Source organism: Nannospalax galili, unplaced genomic scaffold (assembly GCF_000622305.1).
Source record: "Nannospalax galili isolate Female #2095 unplaced genomic scaffold, S.galili_v1.0 scaffold429, whole genome shotgun sequence".
Taxonomy (NCBI): Eukaryota; Metazoa; Chordata; class Mammalia; order Rodentia; family Spalacidae; genus Nannospalax; species Nannospalax galili.
In genome coordinates this window covers 5349176-5371580 of record NW_008360330.1, presented here as the reverse complement: position 1 = coordinate 5371580, position 22405 = coordinate 5349176, and the positions used below count along the sequence as shown (strand labels likewise).

The window sequence follows — 22405 nt, the reverse complement described above, 5'->3', positions numbered from 1 at the left end:
AGGAATCCAGGCTCTGTAATCTGAAACCCAGTATGCTAATGAGGCATCCTACCCACTATTCTGTGATAGGACGTTAAGTCTGTTATGCTAACAGGACGCTAAACCTGTTGTGCTAATAAGGTATCCTACTTGCTGTACTGTGATAGGATGCTAAACCTGTTATGCTAATAAGGTATCCTACTTGCTGTGCTGACTGGACCACTACCCCTATATAAGCTTGTGCCTTCCTGCAATAAACCAGACCTGTGTCATTGAACCTGGTCTCCTGTGTCTGAATGCGGCTCCACTGACAATCTCCTCACCAGCCCTGGGGTCCGGGACTGGGCAGAAGCAGCGACGACAGGAGGCAGCACAGGGCAAGAAGAAGAGCTGCCTCAGCACCAGGCGAGCAGAAGAACTGCCTCAGCACCGGGTGAGCAGAAGAGCTGCCTCAGCACCAGGCGAGCAGAAGAGTGGCCTCAGCCCAGGGCAGGCAGAAGAGCGGCCTCAGCCCAGGCGAGCAGAGGAGCGGCCTCGACGCCCATGAGAACAAAGGAGTGGCACCCATGAGAACAGAGGAGCGGTTGCCGCTCGCGGTGACCGCATACAAAGTTAGAAGAAACCTTACTGGGAAATTTTCAATTGAGTGAAGAAGGAAACAGCATGCTGAGCAAAAGAAAGCAACAATAGCTAATACCTAATAATAGGGCACCTTTTATTAGGTAAAGTAAAACACATGGTGAAAAGGAAGATCTTAAGACATGAGAACATAAAAAAGGGAACCAAGGAGTCATTAGAGATCAAACAAAACATATAGAAAAGACAATGCTTCTAATATCTTTTCCAAATTAACATCTGTACTTCACTGCTTTGCCTCATCTGCTTTAACCCACTTGGTGCTTCAAGTCTCAGGGCTGGGAGAGAAGAGACAGAGGTTCCAACAGGAACCCTTTCCAGAGTCCAATCAACAATTTCTGGAGTTGTTTCCACCCCTTCCTTTTCTCCATATGCACATGAGAGTACATGAATACAAGCGAGTGTGCATGCATACATGCTCAAACACACACAAATTCTGTACCACGTTTCTACTCTGGAACAATATAAAACAATGATCCATGAACTAAAATCATAGCATAAGGATTCATTTGTCATTTTTCTCATTTTATTAAAAATATTCATAATTTTTTCCTAGAAGATACAAATTATGAAATTTGGCATAAGAAAAAAAAATCAGTGAAAAAAAAGGCAATCACAGAATCAGTAAATTTTAGAATGAACTAGTTTAGCAGGTATAATTGGAGCATACTAGATCAAGACATTAGACTATAGATATGCCATTAATTAGTTCTTTGGACTATAAATATGGTCCCACCTCTCAGGAGTTTGGTTTTCTAACTTTGATAAAGACATCAATATGACCCCATCTAGCTTTAAGAACAAGATTCAATCCTATGAATGGTATCTCCAGTTAAAGAGAGTAAGGTTCAAAAGGAAGGCAATTAACATGACTTGAAAGTAAGCACAGTAGGAGCCATTTTAAACCTGTGGATCCAATTAGTCTATTGGCCCTATACATAGAAGGCTTATGTTCTTACAGATCACGAAGATATATTTTTAAAAACTCCTTTATTCCTCCTTTTCTTCAAGTTGCATTTCTAAATATGGGCACAGCTAAGACTATGTTTTTTTTTTTAAATGGACATATAGTTTTTTAAATGCCTTGAGTTTCATATAAATTACTGAAGAGCAACAGCTAGGAATAGCAAACACATAGCCATTAACTATACTACACTTCGGGTTATTATGCCTTCAATAGGATGTTCAACATCTCTCTCCCCACCAGAATCCCTCAATGTTCTAATGAAGTCAGCTTTCTCCATGAACTAAGGCTGGTGCTCTACCCAAAGGTGAATGGTTAAGCATTTCCCTTTGACTCTATTTTCTTTTAGTCACTAGTGTAAAGAACTCAAAGGTGACAATGTGGACAATGTGAAGTATCCTAAACAAATGCAGAGTTTTAATTACTCTCAGAAGCTGCTCTCTTGAACTCCAGTGTGGATAACTACATAAAAGGCAGAGAGAAGAGATGGCCACCAGGATGAGAACTGTTTATCATTTATCTTCACATAGAATCAAACCAACTTATTTTGATGTATACTAGATATATATCATCTACAGCATTTTCAACATATTTAATTTACAAATTTAAAAAGAACTTATTTATTTTGCTGAAAAAAACTGTTATTAAATAGTTCATGGAATTTAATACTATAAGATATATATAGACAAAAATTCTTAGTCAAATGATAAATACAGAATTGTCGTGAACTAACCTAAATTCTCACTTAATTCATCTAGGCAAACAGTAACAGTAATTTAACTGAAACTACTCTTCAGATTTCAAACTAAAATATCTGCCAACAATGTAAGAATTTGGATCAATGTTTTCAGTTAATGTATTACACTTTATAACAATGTACTCTTTCATTCCTTAAAAGCATGACTAAAATATTAAAATCTATCATCTCAGATGTCTCATTTCTAATGTAATGTTACATTCTATGAAAAACCTTAAGGACAAAAGGTTAATTTAATATGAAAATACATTCCAGGCAATAACCACTTCTTCAGCTGATTTTGCATTTAGTAATCTTGCAGCATTTAAGGACATATAGTTTTTAAAATGCCTTGAGTTTCATATAAATTACTGAAGAGCAACAGCTAGGAATAACGAACACACCGTGAAGTAACTCACCTAAATAGGGAATGCAAGGTGTCATCTTTAAGCTACTTATATAGTCTCTGAGTCTTTTGTAGTTATCTTCTTTACTCATTACATATTCTAATTTTTCAAACGTAGTTTTGTCTTTTCGACTTAATAACTAAAAAACAAAGAGAAAAGCCTAAGTTATTTACAAGTCCCATCTTACTGTAGCAAAGATCTGAATGGAAAGCTGTATGAACTTGGATTTTAATTTAAAAGTTATATCTTCTTTAATTTTATTTTGGAAGTCTAAAAATAAAACAAAATCAGAGATGTCTATTAATAACTCAAAGTATCTGTAAAATCACCTTACATGCACATAAACTTTCTAAGTGGTAAACTATAATACATCATTTCTCATCTTTACTACTTTAAGCAATTTTTGTTTTTCCTAACTTAAATTATGTATATACATTCAGCTCAAATGCCCAAATATTTCAACTGACTGCCTCGTAAAAGATCATTCTTACAAAATCATTGAGAAATTGATTTTATGATATAAATAACAATTTTTCTTGACAAATCAAGTGATGGCTGTTGTAAAGCCATGACTGCCTACTTTTGTGGACTTTGGACAACACATTTTTTCCTTAACCAGTGCTTTATCACATATAGCATAACCAAAAGATTGTGTGAAGAGGCAGGCGTGAGGAGTCAGTTTGTAGTAATGTGTTCTTTGAGATTAGTGGAGATAATCAAGGGGAATAAAAGACAAGCAAGGTCAGTGCCCACAACAGTAACTAAAAGCTTCAGAAGCTGATTTGATTTAGCAATCAATCAAAACCTGTGGACAACTTTTTTTCAAACCTATGAGGTTACTATTTCATTACTACATAGTAAGACTTCACTTTATTACATATCAAGATATTGATTTTTTTACTGTATGCAAACACTTCATTTACAAAATTCTCATCTTATAAGGGTAACATAAAAGTATGAGTATTACTTTAGAGATGAAGACAATGGTACAGACAATCAAAGGGCTAGCAAGTAGAAGATATATAACACTTTCTCAGTCATCTGGTTACCTACACAAATGTATTTTCCTGCTTTTCAGGGTCTCAAAGTCTGGCTCTAGAAATGAAGTTTTCTGACACCTAATCCACTAGCATTTCCAGTATTATAAATAGTATAGTTGGGACCTATTTTTCATAGCTTCAAAGATGCAAGTTATCTTTAGATAATCTCTATCAGAAAAATGAGCAATAACCTCCCCTCTAAACATGACTTTAAATAGTCTATTGCTTTAATATTTAAAATAGATACTACATGGTGTAAAGCAGAGGTTTACAATTTCGCTCAAGGCCCACTTCAAAACACTTTGATTAGTGTTCTCCAGATTAGGTGTAAACCTCTGCTTGCCAGAAGTAAGTCTAATCATTCCTTTCACGCCTACAGAATAAAGCATTCAGATGTACAAAAGAGTTACAGAATGTTCTAAGAATAGCAAGAAACCTATCTCTTTCTCTAACTTAATCACTCAAAAACTTTAGTGTAGTAGTAAGAGAAACAGGTTAGTTGGAACTCTTAACTGATGTTGCTACATTTCAAACATAAAATTTGTAGTAAAGTAGTACATAGTCTAATATATAAGTAACATATTTCATCATTTACCAAATCCATAACTAGGTTAGCAGGATCCAATTTGGGGTGTGAAAGGATTATTTAGAGGAAGAATATGAATATAACAAACTGAGATGTTAATAGAGATATTTCCTTAGCAATAGCTCAGAAACTTAACATAGTAATCATGTTTTGTCTTTTCAAATCCTTTTCTGAAGTTTTATATCATCTCTATAATGTTATTTCATTATATTCTCCCCTCTAGGAAAAATCTGGGGGGTGGAGAACAAAGTGCTTCACAATGTTCTAGAACCACATGTTGCTGGCTAGATTTTTACAGCTCCCTAACATTACTGACTGCCTGTCCATGCCAGTCACCACTGGGACTGACAGACTCCCTGATTATCTCTCATCATTTTAATTCGTATCCCCACGCAGAATGCATGAATGTGTGCACTTACATAAGTAAATATGTATGTATCTTGGAGTCTGGATACAGATTGTAATCTTTCTCATGACACTACATTATTCTTTGTCCCTTTCATGACTTTGTTAAACTGGCTTTTGTTCTTCTGTTTTGTTTAGACAGGGTCTCACTATGTAGCCCTTATGGCTGGCCTGACACTCACAGAGATCCACTTACCTCTGCCTTCCGAGTGCTGGTATTAAAGGGAGGTACCACCATGCCTGGCCTGATTTTTCAACTTTGTGACAAATATACTTGGATCACCTTCCTAAGAACTGCAAAACTAATACCACATCTCCCTATATAGGTAGTCCTCTTTCCACATCCAAATTCCTTAACTGTCTGTCTTCAAGAGGTAACTAGTATCCATGCTACTAAACTGCATTTGTTATTTCCTTAAATTTTATCACTTTTGAATAAGAACTACAAAACTAATACCACATCTCCCTATATAGGTAGTGCTCTTTCCACATCCAAATCCCTTAACTGTCTGTCTTCAAGAGGTAACTAGTATCCATGCTACTAAACTGGGTTTGTCATTTCCTTAAATTTTATCACTTTTGAATAAATGGTACCTATCATATACAGTTTATAATCTTTGGCAATTGCCTCCCTCCCTTTCTGGTGGTACTGAGGATGGAACCCAGGGCTTCATGATTGCTAATCCAAATACCCAGGCTGCCACACAGTTATACCTCTTTCCTGGCAAATGCTTTGTTTACTCAACACCTGACACTGAGCTATCATGCAAGAAGATACATATATAATCTTGTTTTCACGTATATTTTCTCTTCTATAATAGCTCTATAATGCTAATTTAATTTTTTAAAAATTCTTTTTATTTTATGTGTAGGAGTGTATTGTCTGCATGTATATAAGTTAACCATGTCATGCAACGCCAATCGAGGTCAGAAGAGAGCATCAAATTTGCCTGGAACTGGAGTTATGGACGGTTGTTAGCTGCCATATGGATGCTAGGAATTGAAACCAAGTCCTCTCCAAGAGCAGACAGTGCTCTTAACTGCTCGAGTCAACTCTCCAGCCCAATATAATGCTAATTTTAAATGAACAGCTTATGCTTCATAAAGGTTCTTTTTTCAAGTATCTTCTGATGAATAGATTTGGGGGGGGGGGACAGGGAATCCCTGTAGTTTTAGCTGGCCTGGAACTCAATGTGTAGATCAGGCTGGCCCAGATCTTAAAAGAGATTCACCTGCCTCTGCCTCTCAAGTGCTGGAATTAAAGGCTTGCCATCATGTCCAGTTGAACAGGAATTCTTAAAAATTTTTTTTTGATTTATATATTTTTATATGTATGAGTGTTATGCCTGCTTGTATGTAAGTGCACCCATGTCATGCAGTGTCCACAGAGGCCAGAGGAGGGAGTGAGATCCCCTGGAACTGAAGTTAGGGGCAGTTGTTAGCATACTGTGAGTGTTGGGATTTGAACCTGGGTCTTGTGCAAGAGCAGCCAGTACTTTTAACCACTGACTCATCTCTCCAGCCCCAGGAATCCCAAACTAATAATCTATCTTCTAGGTCTAGTTAATAAACTGTCCCTCATTTCATCACCAATCTATGTTGCTTTCTATGTCACGTGAGAGACTGAAAGTAAGGAGATCTATTTCTGGGTTCTACATTTGGTTTCATTGGTAGAGATATAGCTAAACCTGCTATATTTGTCCAAATTATCCAACAATCTTGTTATGTCACGGCAAATACTAATGTTCTCACTAAGGTTCTTCAGATATGTCTTGGCTTCCCTTTAAGTCTGTGCATGTCCTTATAAATTTTATAACTGATCTTTACCCCAGTGCTACTGGCACATAAATGCTAAGGTAAAATTGTATATATTTAATATATTTATGATTCTAAACTAATAGAACATTTCAGATCTATTTTCTCAGCAAATTTCAAATATGCAATATAAAATTATTACCTATAATCACTGTGCTTGTACTTTAGGTCTCAAAAACTTAATTTATCTTAAGATTTGTTTCCATTAACCATCTCCTAGTTACCACCACCCTGAAAAATGTTCATTCTATTGTCTGCTTCTAGTACAACTTTGGGTTCTACATGAGATACAGTATTTCTCTGGTTTAGGATAAACTTCACGGTCATCCATGTCGATGCAAATGCAGTATATTCTTTTTAAGGCTAAATCACACACACGCGCACGCACACACACACACACAGCCGCTGCCTCCACTGCCACTGCCACTACCACCACCACCACCACCATTGTAGTATAAAATTTTCAAGGCTAATAGTACGCATACTATCACCACATTTTCTTAATCCATTCATCTGCTGACAGACATTTAGATTGCTTTCTTATCTTGGTTACAAATTGAATAATCTACAATAAACAAGGGAAACACAGATACTCTTTGACCTACTGATTTCAATTCCTTATGACACAGACTCAGAGGTGGAACTGTTGGGTTATATGATAGTTTTATTTTTAATTTTCTGAGGAACCTCTGTTTTCTATAATGGCTGTACTAATTTTCATTTCCACCATCAGTGTGTTAAGAGCTCCTTTTACTCCACTCCCTCAACCAACATTTGCAAGTTCATTGGGTAACAACCATTTTAGTAGGTGTGAAGTGATAACATCGTGCTTTTGATTTGCACTGACCTGATCAATAGTGGGGCTAAGCATTTCCGCTCATACCTGTTGATTATTAGTGTGCATTTTTTTTTTTTTTGCTACATTGAGGTCAACAGTTTTACCCAATGCTATTGCTATCCCCATAATATTCTGCCTAGTCACAGTCCTAGAGCAACAGGACCTACTGTTCAAGTCTAAAAATTCTAAACATACAAGTTAAAATAAGCTTCACCTCTTAGTTGATTGTCTTAGATATCTTGCTACAGATGGAAAGTTAACATACCATCCAACTATCAATTATGAGATATTTTTTCCACATTATTAAAAAACAATGTTGCCTTACTTTTCTTTCTACCCTATCGATTTTTTCAGAGCATGTTACTAAATAATTTACTTATAGTTCATTTTTCTTTTTTAAAAAATATTTTTATTTATTATTTTCATTTTTGTGTATGTGTATTGCCTGCATGTATGTAAGTGCACCCGTGTTGTGCACTGTCCAAAGAGGTCAGAAGAGGGCATCGGATCCCCTGGATACAGTTCATTGTTCTACAACAGAATATCAGCTGCTTAAGAATGAGATTTAATATTCACTAGAATGGAATTTTTTAAAGTTTATACAAGCATGAAAAGCTCATTACAGATTAATGGCACTTTTACCAAATAAAAATACTTTTTTTCCCCCAGAACTACATGGAGGGTACCAAAAATATTTTCAAGGAAAACAAAAATTAACTTGAAGGAAATAAATCTCATTTCTAAATCACAACATAAATCAGCATACAATGCTTTTCTTTAGAACTCTAAAGATAGAATTCTGAAGCTGAGCATGGCGATGAAAGCCTTTAATCCTAGCATACCGGAGACTGAAGCAGGGGCATCTCTGTGGTTTGAGGCCACCCTGATCTACATAGTGAGTTCCAAGTCAACCAGACATACATAGTGAGACATAAGAGCACTGGCAGCTCTTGCAGAGGACTGGGGTTTGGTTCTCAGCAGCCATAAGGTGGCTAACAACTGTTCATAACTCCAGTTCCAGGATCCAATGCTTTCTTCTGGCCTCTGCATATTTTGCATGCATGTGATGTACTTACATACATGCAGGCAAACACTCATACACATAAAAATAAAAATAAAGGGGCTGGATGGCTCAGTGAAGAATAGTGGCCGCTCTTGCAGGGGACTCGAGTTCAGTTCCCAGCATGTATATGGTGACTAACAACCATTCATAACTCCAGTTTCAGGAGATCCAGCACCCTCTTCTGATCTCTGTGGGCAATACGCAACTCAAGCGCACTTATATACATACAGGCAATATAGTCATACACACAAAATAAAAATAATAAAATATTTTAAAAATAAAAGTAAAAACAAAACAAAGTAATCCTGATTTTTCTGAATCTCAAAGTGTAACATTCTAGGAATTTGAGAACATTGAGAAATCTGCTTTTCACTGCATAATTCTAAAATGTATCATTGTTGCTCAATAAATGTATTTTGTTTTTTAAAAATTAAAGACGGGGCTGGAGAGATGGCTCAGTGGTTAAGAACACTGGTTGTTCTTGCAGATGACCCGGGTTCAAATCCCAGCACCCACATGGCAGCTGACAACTGTCCGTAACTCCAGTCCCAGGGAATCCAACAGCCTCTTCTGACCTCCATGGGTATTGCATGACACGGGTGCACTTACCTATATGCAGGCAATACACACATACACATTAAAAAAATATATATATATATATGAAAAATAAAAAATTTTAAATTAAAAAAAAGACAGAATTTATAACTATTTATTTGTGATTATTTCCATCCCTCCTATGGTATCCAAAATTTAAGAGAACAGGCCACTATTATTAAAAAGAATCTTTAGGGGCTGGAGAAATGGCTCAGCAGCTAAAAGCACTGGCTGCTCTTACAGAGGACCCGGGTTAAATCCCCAGTACCCATATGGTGGCTAACAACCATCCATAACTCCAGTTCCAGGGGAATCCAACAGCCTCTTCTGACCTCTGTGGGCAATGCACAATACGGGTACACCGACATACAAGCAGGCAATACACTCATACACATAAAATAAAAATAAAAAATAAAATATTTTGCCGGGTGTGGTGGCACACGCCTTTAATACAGGCACTCAGGAGGCAGAGGCAAGCAGATCTCTGAGTTCAAGGCCAGCCTGGTCTACATAGTGAGTTCCAGGACAGCAGGGGCTACAGGGAGACCCTGTCTCAAAAAGACCAAAAAAATAAATAAAATAAAATATTTTAAAAAATAAAAAGAATTTTTAAAGTAGGAAAATCCTTCACCTGAGCAACAAACAGGAAAGGATCATAAGGTCTTCTATAACTAATAGCTCTGCAATATAAAACTCTTTAATTTCCATGAGAAACCTGTCTCTTCAAACACTAGGAAAAGCAAAAGCAGTACTTACTTGGTTGATTACAGACAAAGTGAGAGGGCTAAGGAGATGGCTCAGTTGATAAAGTTGCTTACCTTGCAAGCACAAGGTCTTGAGTTCAATCCTCAGGAGCCATGTAAAAAATCTGGGTGTGGTGGTGGTATGCCTTTGTATCCCAGTACTAGGGTGATAGAGACAAAAGGATTTTGGAGCGCTCACTGGCCAGTTTATCTAGCCTAACTGGTGAGTTCCAGGCCAATGAGAGTTCCTGTCTCAAACATCAAGGTAGATGGCTCCTGAGGAACGACACCCGAGTTTGCCTTCACACATATGCACAGATGCGCGTGCGCACACACACATACAAATGGTATTTTAGACATTTTTAAAAATAAGTTTTTTGCTGGGTGTGGTGATACACACCTATAATCCCAGCACTCAGGAGGCTGAGGCAGGAGGTTCATGCATTCAGCATGGGTCACATTCAATCCGGGTTACAAAGCAAGGCACTGTCTCAAAAGACAAAATAAATAAGTTTTTAAAGTCAATGTTTTTATTATCAAGCACAAGAGTGTTAAGACTTAAGCAAGGTGGAGTGGCATACCTATAATCCCAGCATGGGGGAGGCTGAAGCAGGAGAGCCACAAGTTTAAAGCCAGTTTGGGTTATACAGCAAGAACCTATCACACACACACACACACACACACACACACGCACGCACGCACGCACGCACGCACGCACACACACACACGCACGCACGCACGCACGCACGCACGCACGCACACAAACACAGCCCATATACTAACAACTCTGGAAAAAAAGAACCATTCCTTTAAATATAAAGAACAATATTGAGGAATATATTAGTTCAGAAGTGTAGCAATTGCTTAGGATGTGTGCTTAGGAATTAATTACTGCACTGCAAAACAAAACAACCCCACAAAAAACAAGAATGACACTGAATATAAACAAATTTAATTTAATGTAAAATTTTACTTGTATAAAATCTAAGTAAAAAAATACCTGGAAAGAGCTGGTACAGCAGGCTGATAAATGCAGCTACTTGGTAGGCTGAAGCAAGAGGATCTCAAGTTCAAAGCTAGCCTGGGAAACTTAGTAAGATCATATCTCAAAAGCTACAAACAGTGAAAAATGGTCTGCAGCTGTAGCTGATACAGTGCTTGTGTAAAGCCCTAGTCCTACCATTTTTAAAAAAGGAAAAAAGACAATTTAGGAAGATTGGAATGTTATGTTGCTCAAAGCTTAAAAAAATAAAGATAGGGCTGGAGAGATGGCTCAGCAGTTAAGAACACTGGTTGGTCTGGCAGAAGACCCGGGTTTGAATCCCAGCACCCACATGGCAGCTAACAACTGTCCACAACTCCAGTCCCAGGGGATCCGACAAACCTCTTCTGACCTCTGCAGGTATTGCATGACACGAGTGTACTTACCTACATGCGGGCAATACACGCATATACATAAAATAAAAATAAAATTTAAAAAATAAAGACAGTATCTGCAAATGCCGACAGAACCCAGTATGACCACTGCAGTATCAGAATGCACAGCACATGAAATAATCCATGTTTACTATCAGATTTTTCATTACGCTAAAGGTTGATGACTAAAAAATAATGAAATCAGTAAAAATTTTTAAAAGATTATGTTTAGATCTTCTTAAAATTTACCAAAAATATAATTTTTAAGTGCAATTATTTTGCAGGTATACTTTCCAATCAGGTGAATATGAAACATGATGTTGTCAAAGATGCCTAATGAGAGATCCAAAATGATTCACTAAACCAACCCCAGCCTTACTCTACCCACAAATCACCTCATAAACTTTGTATAATACCCTTAAATGTAGGTTTCAAATAACATAATACAAAGCAATTTAAGAATTCTTATCTATATAATATTCATCTTATTAAGAATTACAAGAGAAACAAATCATTACTTCCCATAGGAAGTTAATCTTCCATTAAGCTAAGCAACTTTACTCACCGCCCATGTTTTAGTCAACCTGAAAATCGGTGCACTCTGTAAGCCAGAAACCACTGCCATAAGTGCGTGAAGGTTATTAAGCTCATATAGTTTCTGAAGATTTAAGAAAAGGGGGAGAGGGATTTCTTTTTAAAACTGAATACAAGAAAATATAGATTAACATACAATATAGGCAGTTGGTAGTGTTCTAGTATTTATTGCTGTCATTGTTGAAATTTTTCTTTATAGAGTACCTAGTAAATTATCTTTGGTCCACAACAGAACTTCCATATTCTACTTTGGGATTGTCCCCCAATTTCTGGGAATAAATCTACCTCTAAATGGGTATATATTTTAAAAAGCTATGGCTCAGTATCAAGACTAATGATGCACCCTGGTTCTGGTAAGAAATCTCATTCCTTGCAATAAAATATTACTAATCTTCTGTTTTGTGTTCCAAGTTTCAAGAAAGGGTTTCCTCAGCTTTGATTTCCTGGCCAGTACCCCTATTAACCCAGTACTAGAGTTCAAATCGCTGTCCACAGTGCTCCTCAACTTCTTGCTTTCTCCTGCCTGAGACCCTAGATCCTTTGTTACTAATTCATTCTAGGACACTGCTCATTATAGTATGCATGCAAGAAACTTACCTAACAGTAGGTTTCACTAATTTGTCAAGAGACCCACTTAATATTTATTGCTAATTTCCCAAAATTTTTGTCATACCACACAATACTTCTATCCCAAAGGTAGTATCCAAAAATAAGTAATTTTAAAGCTATTTCAAGCAACCAGATAAGCACTAAGCATAAAAAGCTCCAGGGGACATACTAAATTGAAAACCCAGAGAAAGCAAACAAAAACAAAATAACAATATAAAACAGGACACAAGCATTCATAGAGGAAGGTTATATAAAACAGTTGGGAAACTAGTCATTAAATAAATGTATATTAAATATTTACTAGGGACTCAACATCACATTAAACTTGATATATGCAAAAATGTAGAAGATCTATAAAGAAAAGAGGAAATTCTAACCTGACACTATTGCCTTGGCTTCTATATGAGTTTGTAGCCTGTTGGCATGCCCTAAAGTTCTCAGACTTACCAGCCTCTCCAATCATTCAAGCAACTTTCTTAAATCTCTTCATACATCTTACGCTTAAATCTCTTTATACATGTTTACATAGAATGCTGTCAGTTCTCTCAACAGAATACTGGCATAGGTACTAAAGAAGAGACAGACTTGGAACTTTTATAACAAACTGATACAGAAGGCAGACAGCCAGATAGTGATTTAATAGTGAGGAAAAAAATTTATAAAATTAGGGCTTGAAGTAAAAGCAAAAGCTGTCAAATGTAAGTCAAAGTCTGAGAGTCTGAATAGAAAATGATTTGGTAAGAAAAAATGAGTGAGGCAAGATGGACAAAAACATATATATATGTATATAAATTATATATATAAATTTAAAACCTATATAAATACCACAAAGCAATAGAAATTCAGAATCTATGAAAAAAGCCATTCATTTCTTTAGCTAAAACTGATACTTACTTATCACAAAGAATGTTTTTAAAAAATTCCTATGACATTTCTTCAAAATCTCACATTTGTAGAAGGCTAGTCCTGCCACCTAGTGCCACAGAATTTGTTAGAATACAATTCTTTCCATGTGCTCAGGAAGAATATGGGAGGAATTTCGAGTTAAATTGGTAAGTATGGTATCTTTGCTTTACCACCTTTCAATTCACAAGTGAGGTAAGCTATATTACAAAAATCATGAAGAATGAATGTGGCTACAAATACTATACTTTTCAGTACTTAATATAAATTTGTAGTTGTTAAAGGTTATCTCACTCTCTTCCTGTCTTGTTCCACTCTCCTAAATTCTGATTTATTTTTGAAGTGCATGCTGTTTCTGTTGCTGTATTTATTATCTACATCTCTCAGTAACTATTCAGATGGGCGATGGTGGCTCACCACTGTAATCTCAGCACTTGAGAATACGAGGGAGGAGGATCACGTGTTCAAGGTAAGGGTGGGCTATACAATAAGACTACTTCAAAAATTAAATAAAACAAGACTGGAGAGATGCCTCAGCGGTTAAGAGCACTGGCTGCTCTTGCAGAAGACTGGGTTTAGTTCCTAGCAACCACAGGATGGCTAACAACTGTATGTAACTCCAGTTCCAGGGGGAACTATAATACCCTCTTCTAGACTCTGTGGGCACTGCATACACATGGTACATTTACAATGCAGGCAAAACACTCAAAATAAAACTCTAATAAAATGCAATCTTTTAATCTGTGAAAATCTGAATGGAAATAAACTATAACTTAAACAAGTAAGTAAATAAATAAATAAATGTCTTATTTTCTATATAGCTGGGAGATTTATTTCAGAATAAAAAAAGCAAACAGAAATAAGAAATCACTATATATTCTCCTACTTAATTCTACATAGTTTTCTCCATTACCCTCTGAATAGTCTAATACTTTATAAAGATATTTTATCACAATTTCATTTCTGTCTACAAAAGTAGGGGGAGACCAGGAATAAAGGAAAAGGCAGAGAAAACAGGCATCCTATTTACTCCAAAGTCTTTATTTATCAAGATTAATAAATAGTAACTAGGTAGTCACTTAAAACACTGCTGAATGAGTGAGCTAAAAATAAAATTTTACTTACCTTAGCAGTTTTAATATAGTGGCTCAAAACTTCTGCTCTTATTTTTAATGTTTGAGCATGAAGAATCTCTCTAACAACCCAAAAGCTTACCTGGAAATAAAAAATAATTGAAGGACAAGATTTACTAAGATTATATTAATGTTAAAAAGTACCTTATGAGTAAAAAGCCCCAACCTTAGCTAAAGAACTATTGGCAACAGATAACTGCTGGGAGAGGAAGAGCTGGTTTAAGATTGTGATGCTAGATAGGTTAACTAGGCTCCAGTGGATGGACACACACTGAATGATATTTGGGGACACAAATTTGACTCTCTAGGCCTGAATTTACATAATATTATGACAGAGTACATGAAATCTTGCAGGGGTGAATATATGGGAGGGGGTCTAAATATGATTAAAATAAACTTAAAAATTAATGAAAATAATTTAAAAAATAATAAAAATTGAAAAAAATCCCAACTGCGTGATGAATTTAAGTATTAAAAAAATGCTCTCTCCTTCCCCTAAGTATGGTATTCTTACTACTAAAACAGATAAGACTGCACTGTCTTATTTTCTAATTTAATGAAGCCTTCTTAATTTCTTTTTCAAAAACATTATTAAAAAAATCATTCATCAGGGGCTAGCAAGATGACTCAGTGGGTAAAAAGACTTGCCACACAAGCCCTGTACACCTGACAACCTGAGTCTGATCCTTAGGACCTATGGTGGAAGTGGAAAACGAACTCCAAAAAGTGGTGCTCTGCCTTCCACATATACAGAGTGACCTAAGGCACTCAAGCGCTCTCTCTCTCTCTCTCTCTCTCTCTCGATACACATACAAGTAATAAATATAAAAAATTTAAAAATCATTCATCAGAAGGCAAATATTGCAAATGTCCTAATAGTCATAACAGACCTAACAGTACTAATAGATTATGTCGTAGTCTCTTCCTTTATTGCTGGAATATTCTCCTTGGGAGTGTGAGCAACATTATGAGATCCCCATGCTGAAAGGACTAAGCATAGGTGTTCTAAAACCAACAGTTCCAATTAAGGCCACATCTGAGAACACTGTCCCTGAATTACCATTGCTAAGAAATAGTTTAATGGGTTAGAGAGATGGCTCAGGGGTTAAGAGCACTGGCTATTCTTGTACGGGACCCAGAATTGGGTTCCCAGTACCTGCATGGGAGCTAATAACCATCTGTAACTCCAGGGGATCTGATGCCCCATTCTGACTTCTGTGGGCAACAGGTGCCTGTGGTGCACTTATACACACATAAAATAATTAAATACATTTTTAAAAAAAGAAAAATAGTAGCTGGGCATGGTGGCACATGCCTTTAATCCCAGCACTCCGGAGGCAGAGGCAGGCGGATCTCTGTGAGTTCAAGGCCAGCCTGGTCTACACAGTGAGTTTTAGGACAGCTGGGGCTACAGGGAGACCCTGTCTCAAAAAAGACCCAAAAGAAAAATAGTTTAATAAGAAAAAAAATGTTTTCAGACTTTTCAAATAGCAAAGTTCTAAGCCAGAAGAAAAAAAAAATGGAGTAATATATTAAAGATAATCAAGCATATTTTACCCAATAGAACTGATTTTCACCTATAAAAAGCATAAGAAATTTGCCTTCATGTAAGAACAAAGGCATTACTGTTCTAATGACCTCTAAGTAATTTACTTGAGAGCAAGCTTTAGACAATAAAAATTACTACAGGCATCAATGTAAGAGTGGTAGTAAGCACCAAATAGTTGTTCATAGAACCACAATTAAATGAGGGCTAAAGTAGCCAGGCATTGTGGCACATGCCTTCAATCCCAGCACTCAAGAGGCAGAGGCAGGCCAAATCTCTACGAGTTCCAGGCCAGCCAGTGCTACATAAAGAGATCCTGTCTCAAACAGAACAAAACAACAACAAAATGAGGGCTAGAAGAAGAGTGTGCTCTGTAATTCCTATGCACTCAGACAGTATATAGCTCAGTTATAAAAATGGGCAAGGGAGAACAGCAAGAACATCTGCAAACCTACCCGTTCTCTAGTCATGTTGTTGTTATTAATACATGTTGAGGATACCTTATTCAAATAAGAACAAATTTTTAGGATTTTGCAATACTTGCATAAGCATGCGCTGTCTCGGATGAGACCCAAGTCTAAACACCAAATTCATTTACGTTTCATACACACCTTATATACAATAACTTAGAGGCAATTTTAATTTAAATCCTTTGAGAATTTACCTTTTAATAGTTTTTAGAGTAACTACATTTTGACTGTGACTTACTACAAGAAGTCAGGTACAAAATTTTCTACTAGTGGTATCATGTTGGTGCTACAAAGGGTTTGGATTTTGGAGTGTTTTCAGGTTTGGATTTTCAAACTAGGAATATTCAACTCATTATTATTATGAGATTGTTGCTTATTCTGCAGGATAAAGGAAATGAATAATCTATAGTTCATGGCATAGTGAGTGATCTGTGTTTCTTGAAGACTAAGATAAAGATGTAGAGGAAAAGATATGCAGAGTTGTAGTAAAAACTTGTCCTGAGCATTTGAAGTATCAATATGAATTCATGATAGTCAGTCCTAAGGAACCCACTGGTCGAAAATGAGACAATATGACAATGGACTTAAACGTATGAGTTTTAATTCATCAGTTCATAATGACATTAAAACAAAAATTTATTGGGATAGGGGTGTAGCTCAGTGATAGTGCGTTTCTCTAGCATATATGCAACTGGGCCCTAGTCCTGGCACCAGAGGAAAACAACTAACAACACACACCTAGAAAACTATCTGTCACTCTCTGAAGATGATAGAACACCAGTTCACTATCTTCAAAATGCCTAAATAATAGGAAAAAACAAAACTTAAATTCCTATATCCTTCCTTTAAAATGGGCCCCAGGATAAGCAAATTACAGGTATAAGAAAATACCTCTCCCCTGCAAAAGCATTCCAAATAGTATATAAAAAATAATGAAATGTGAATTTACTTTTTAATAACACAAGTTAGATTTATAAACAATTGCTAACATCACAAAAGAGACCACCAGATATTACTTGGCTCCTTATGAATAAATATAATGAGATCTATACTCTTAAAGGGGCTGAACCTGCCCAAATTTTTGAAACAAACTGCTAACTTGTGGATAACACAGAACATACAGTCAAATGTTTGGGTTCATTTGCGTGTAAATAGTTGTAGGCGTGACTTATAAAATGAACATAATCTGGACTAATGACTTTTAATTAACCTTATGTGCTCCTGTGACCTGGTCATCTAATCTTGTTTCCTGGGAACTTTGACTACTCTACCCCAAAAGATAATGAATGAATGTAGACATGGCTGAGAAGTAACATATCAAAGCACTGAAAGACAGCATTCTCATCTTCACTGAAAACATGAAGATTGAGAAAGAATGCTTGACATTGTGTGTATGAGAGATTCTAGATGGAAGGGCAAGATTGTCTGGTAAAGGTGGATTCAAACTATCCAAACTTGTGCTTCCCCAATTGAAGCTGGAGAAATGGGTTTAAATACAAATTGTGAGTGGGGCCTGATTCAAGGACATAGATCTACACAGTTCCTGAACACAGTTCCAGGGCACAGATCCAAGAGACATCTGGGGGAATAAGTGTCCTTCAAGTTCAGGCCCATGCTTAAAAAACTACAATTAAGAGTCAGGCTGTTTTATTCAGGTATAACTGAAATGTTGGGATAGTAATGCTGCAAATAGCAAAAAATAAATAAATAAAAATAAAGGAGGAAAATGTAGATTAACAAGTCCTAAACACTAGGATTAAAAAAAAAATCAGTAAGACCTCTAGGGTTAAGAACCCAAATTTAGTTGACAGAAGACTATAAAGTAATGGTTACTTTGCAAAGTCAGGACAGTGGCTACTTTTGGAGGAAAAAAGTCACCAGAATGGCAACTGGAAAAAAAATTTTTTTTTCACTTGGATGGTGATTACAAGGATATGTCCCTACATTAAGTAGTTTAAAGCGAGTAAGAAATAAATAATAAAAGTGGACATAGTGATTTGGAAATAGCAGAACTTCTAAATATAGGAATAAAATGTGATTTGTGTGTGTGCATATTTTTGAAACAGGGCTTCCCTGTAGTTCCAGCTGGTCTGGAACTCACTATGTAGAATAGACTGTCCTCAGTCACACAGAGGTCCACCTGCCTCTGTCTCCTGAGTGCTAGGATTATAGGTGTGCACCACCAGGCCCAGCTAAAATATACATTTTTAAATATGTTACTCAAGACTTTGGGAGATCTAGTATAAAATATAGTGATGCTAATTAATACTAATATACAGTATACTTTAATAAGAGAACAGATCTTAAATGTTCTTCTCATCATGTCATCACAAGGTGATGATATGCTACCTAGCTTGATTTAGTTGTTCTATAATATAGAGACATATAAAAATATAATTCTGTATACCATAAATATATTTAAATATTTGTCTATTAAAAACAACTAAGTATGCATGAAAATTCCACATATGTAAAAATGCCATATATATGAAAATCCCATTACTTTACTTTGTTAGCTAACTTAAGGCCGGGCGTGGTGGTGCATGTCTTTAATCCCAGCACTTGGGAGGCAGAGGCAGGCGGATCTTTGTGAGCTCGAGGCCAGCCTGGTCTACATACTGAGTTCCAGGACAGCTGGGGCTACAAGGAGACCCTGTCTCAAAAAGACAAAAAAAAAAAAATTCATTAAAAAAATAACTCCCCAAGACTAACAGCTAGAATGAAAAGGCCCACAAACATCTAGAATAGTGCCCAAGATATAGTAAGAATTTAATAAATCTATATCAAAAATGAAAGAGGATGTAATTTTCACACGTTAGAATGCAAGGGCAGATAAAGACATGCAGAAATGAAAGCTCTTGTATTACTACTCTGCTGATGAAAATGTATATTGGACCAATCAATATGTATACATACATATACATTTGGAAAACAGTAAGATGTTATCTTGTGTAATTAAGTATGCACATGTTCTGCAATTCATATTTTCTATTGAGGCACATACTTTATTAGAAAAGTTCAGTGTTCTTTACTCATTTTGTAATATCAACTTGATGTTTAAGCAGCCATTTTCTCCAACTGCTTTGTGTAACAGAAAAATTAGAGTACATATCATCTAACACAAGTAAACATTACTTCAGAAAACTTCTGTTTCAACCATGTGTGGGGGGTTGCAATGTGTATTTCTTTTTTTATTTTCAGACACAGTCTTGGTTATATAATGTAGGTTGGCTTCAAACCACTGTAGCTCAAACTGACTCTGAACTCACAATTCTTCTGCCTCAGCCTCCTGTGTATAATGTATACGATATTCTACTGTGACTAACAAGAAAAAAAGCTATAAAGCCACTGCCTAGAGAATTTACTACACATGTGCAAGAAAAGACTCTTAGAATATTCACAGCAACATTCTTCACAATGGTAAAAATTTAGCAAACTTTCTAAGAAGGTGAAAAATATCAATGAATAGAGCTATCTTCATCACTATGCATGCCTCAAAAACCATACTTGATGAAAAATTATATATACATATATATTACATGATAGCATATTTTACAAAGATGAAAGCAAGCACAGCTATACAATATATGCTTATATACACCTGTATATAAGGATAGTCTAATATATATTTCTGGTAAATCTATGAGAATTACAAAGGAGTTTAAAAACAAAAGAAGCTAGGTATGGTGGCAGATGATTATAATCCAAGCACTCACTTTAGCTTTTTTAGAGGCAGGAAGATCAGGAGTTCAAGGTTTTTTTTTTCAGCTATACAGCAAGTTCAAAATTAGGCTGAGCAACATGAGACCCTGATGCAAAAAAAAAAAAAAAAAAAAAAACCAAACAAACCAGAAAGCATTGGGTACTAGGGAGATGGCTCAGTGGGTTAAGTGCTTACTGAGCAAACACAAGGATCTGAATTTGTCTCCAGCACTCAAGTAAAAAACCCAGTATTGCAGTGCTTGGGGGGTAGGGGGAATGCAGAGACAGGAAGATCCTGGTGGCTTCCTAGTCAATATGTACGTTTCAAGTTCAAAGAGAGACTTTGTCTAAAAAAAAAAAGAAAAACAAAACAAAACAAAAACCAACCAACCAAACAAACAAACAAACAAAACCACCAAAAATCAAACACCAAACCAAACCAACAAAAACACCAGGGTAGAGAACAATGTGGGGGAGAGGGGAGGCAAGGGAGGGGTGGGAACCAACACATGGCACCAAACATTAATCTCTGGCTCTCCGGCTTCTGCAGGTGGACGCACAAGTGGGCACACCTGTGCACACGCACAACCCCCCCCTTCACACACAACTCACATGATTAAATCTTCTTGTGAAGGCGACTGCATTTGGTGCAGAACTGTATTTTTCTTTTTTATTCCATCCACAACTTGAAAGCTCCTAGAAGAATAAGGTGAAAATTAAATACAAATTAAATAAGAAATAGCCCTGTTATCTTAACAGACTAATGACAACTTACGTTCTTTTCTGGAATGACCAATAGGAATACATAGAAATATCTAACATTTTAATTATTTTGTAAAATCACAAAAAATTATTAGATAATATGAGTGAAACTACTTGTCTAAAAGAATCTAGGCAAACTTCTATTCATTGACACAATGGGGGAGTGATCTCTAAAGAGATCTGAACCCACCAATGAAAAGAGCCAGAGATAACAAAAGTTGAATTTCCTAAGACATAACACTACTGACTGCCAAGCCCATTCAATCACTGAGAGTTCCCATAATTAGCTTTTTCCTTTCTTCTCTTCTTCCCTCCGTCCTTCCCTTCCTTCCTTGTCCCTCCCTTCCTTTCTTTCTCTCTCTCTCTGTGTATGTATGTATGTATGTATGTATGTATGTATGTGTGTGTTGTGGGGTATGTGCATGTATGTATATGCTGATAGGCTTGCCCATGTATGTGTGTGTATAGATCAGAGGCTGACATTTGCTGTCTTCCTCAATCATTTTCTACCTTACTTTTTGAGATGGTCTCTCACAGAACTTAAAGCTCCCATTTAGGCTAGACTAGCTTGGCCAGCCAGTTCCCAGGATCCACCCGCTCCCTAGAGCTAGGGAAACAGACAGGTGCTGCTGCTCAAGCTTTTTGCATTGGTGCTAGGGATTCAAACTCAAGTTCTCATACTTAACACAGTAAGCACCTGACAGCTGTTGGATTCAGATATTTGAAGAAGCGTCTAACAAAGAGGTTCTTGATTACCCCAATACTCTAAGAATAGAATTTGAATGGCTCAAGATCTTGGATATTAAAAAATAATTTATTTTATACTAATATCTCTAACTGAAATGAGCCATTCCTTTATAATTATGAATGTAAGCTGCACAGTAGAGTGCAATACATGTGATTACCACCAATAAAAAATTATACTTTTGAACCACATTACAGTTGATAGATAGCTCAAAAATATCATGTCCCATTACTTCAAAATTATGAGTTATTAGACTCACCTCCATATCTTACTGTTAATAAAGCACATATGTATTGCAGTTTTAAAAATATATATTGATAGGTACATGCTAATATAACTGAATTCCTTTGATTTTTAAGGGAGTTCCTGTGCATAGACTTTATCAAAGTGGTTCTAATAATACAGGAACAGCCATCAGAGAGAGAAAGAGAAAAAGAGACAGAGACAGAGATAATCCACAGGAAAAAACAAAAAGAATGCCTTAATTTGGATAGGCAACAAAAGAAAACCAAATAAAGAAAAAAAAGTGTCATTACTCTAAGATAGATGAGAAAAGATACCATCTCCATTAGGTAAAACCCAGGAAGATATTAATTTTATGCTAAGAATCCTTAAGAGTCAATATCTAAATAACAGGAGCCTTATAAGAAAACAGAAATAAGCAATTCGAGAAAACGGTCCAGAACTTAAGAGACAAAAGACCTTTTTAGCTCAGTACA

The 22405-nt window shown here is 36.3% G+C and overlaps 1 protein-coding gene across 4 annotated transcripts in view; it reads right to left on the bottom strand.

Annotated features, from left to right (window-relative positions):
- The window catches only part of Ralgps2 (Ral GEF with PH domain and SH3 binding motif 2), a 199505-nt gene that overhangs the window by 108571 nt on the left and 68529 nt on the right, over positions 1-22405 (bottom strand). For all 4 annotated transcript variants that reach the window (XM_029560170.1, XM_029560171.1, XM_008826130.2 and 1 more), the window contains exons 5-8: positions 20792-20875; positions 14454-14543; positions 11788-11880; positions 2735-2861 (exon numbers count right to left, since the gene is read on the bottom strand). In XM_029560170.1, coding sequence (XP_029416030.1) covers positions 2735-2861; positions 11788-11880; positions 14454-14543; positions 20792-20875 — 394 coding nt within the window. The remainder of the gene's footprint in view (positions 1-2734; positions 2862-11787; positions 11881-14453; positions 14544-20791; positions 20876-22405) is intronic.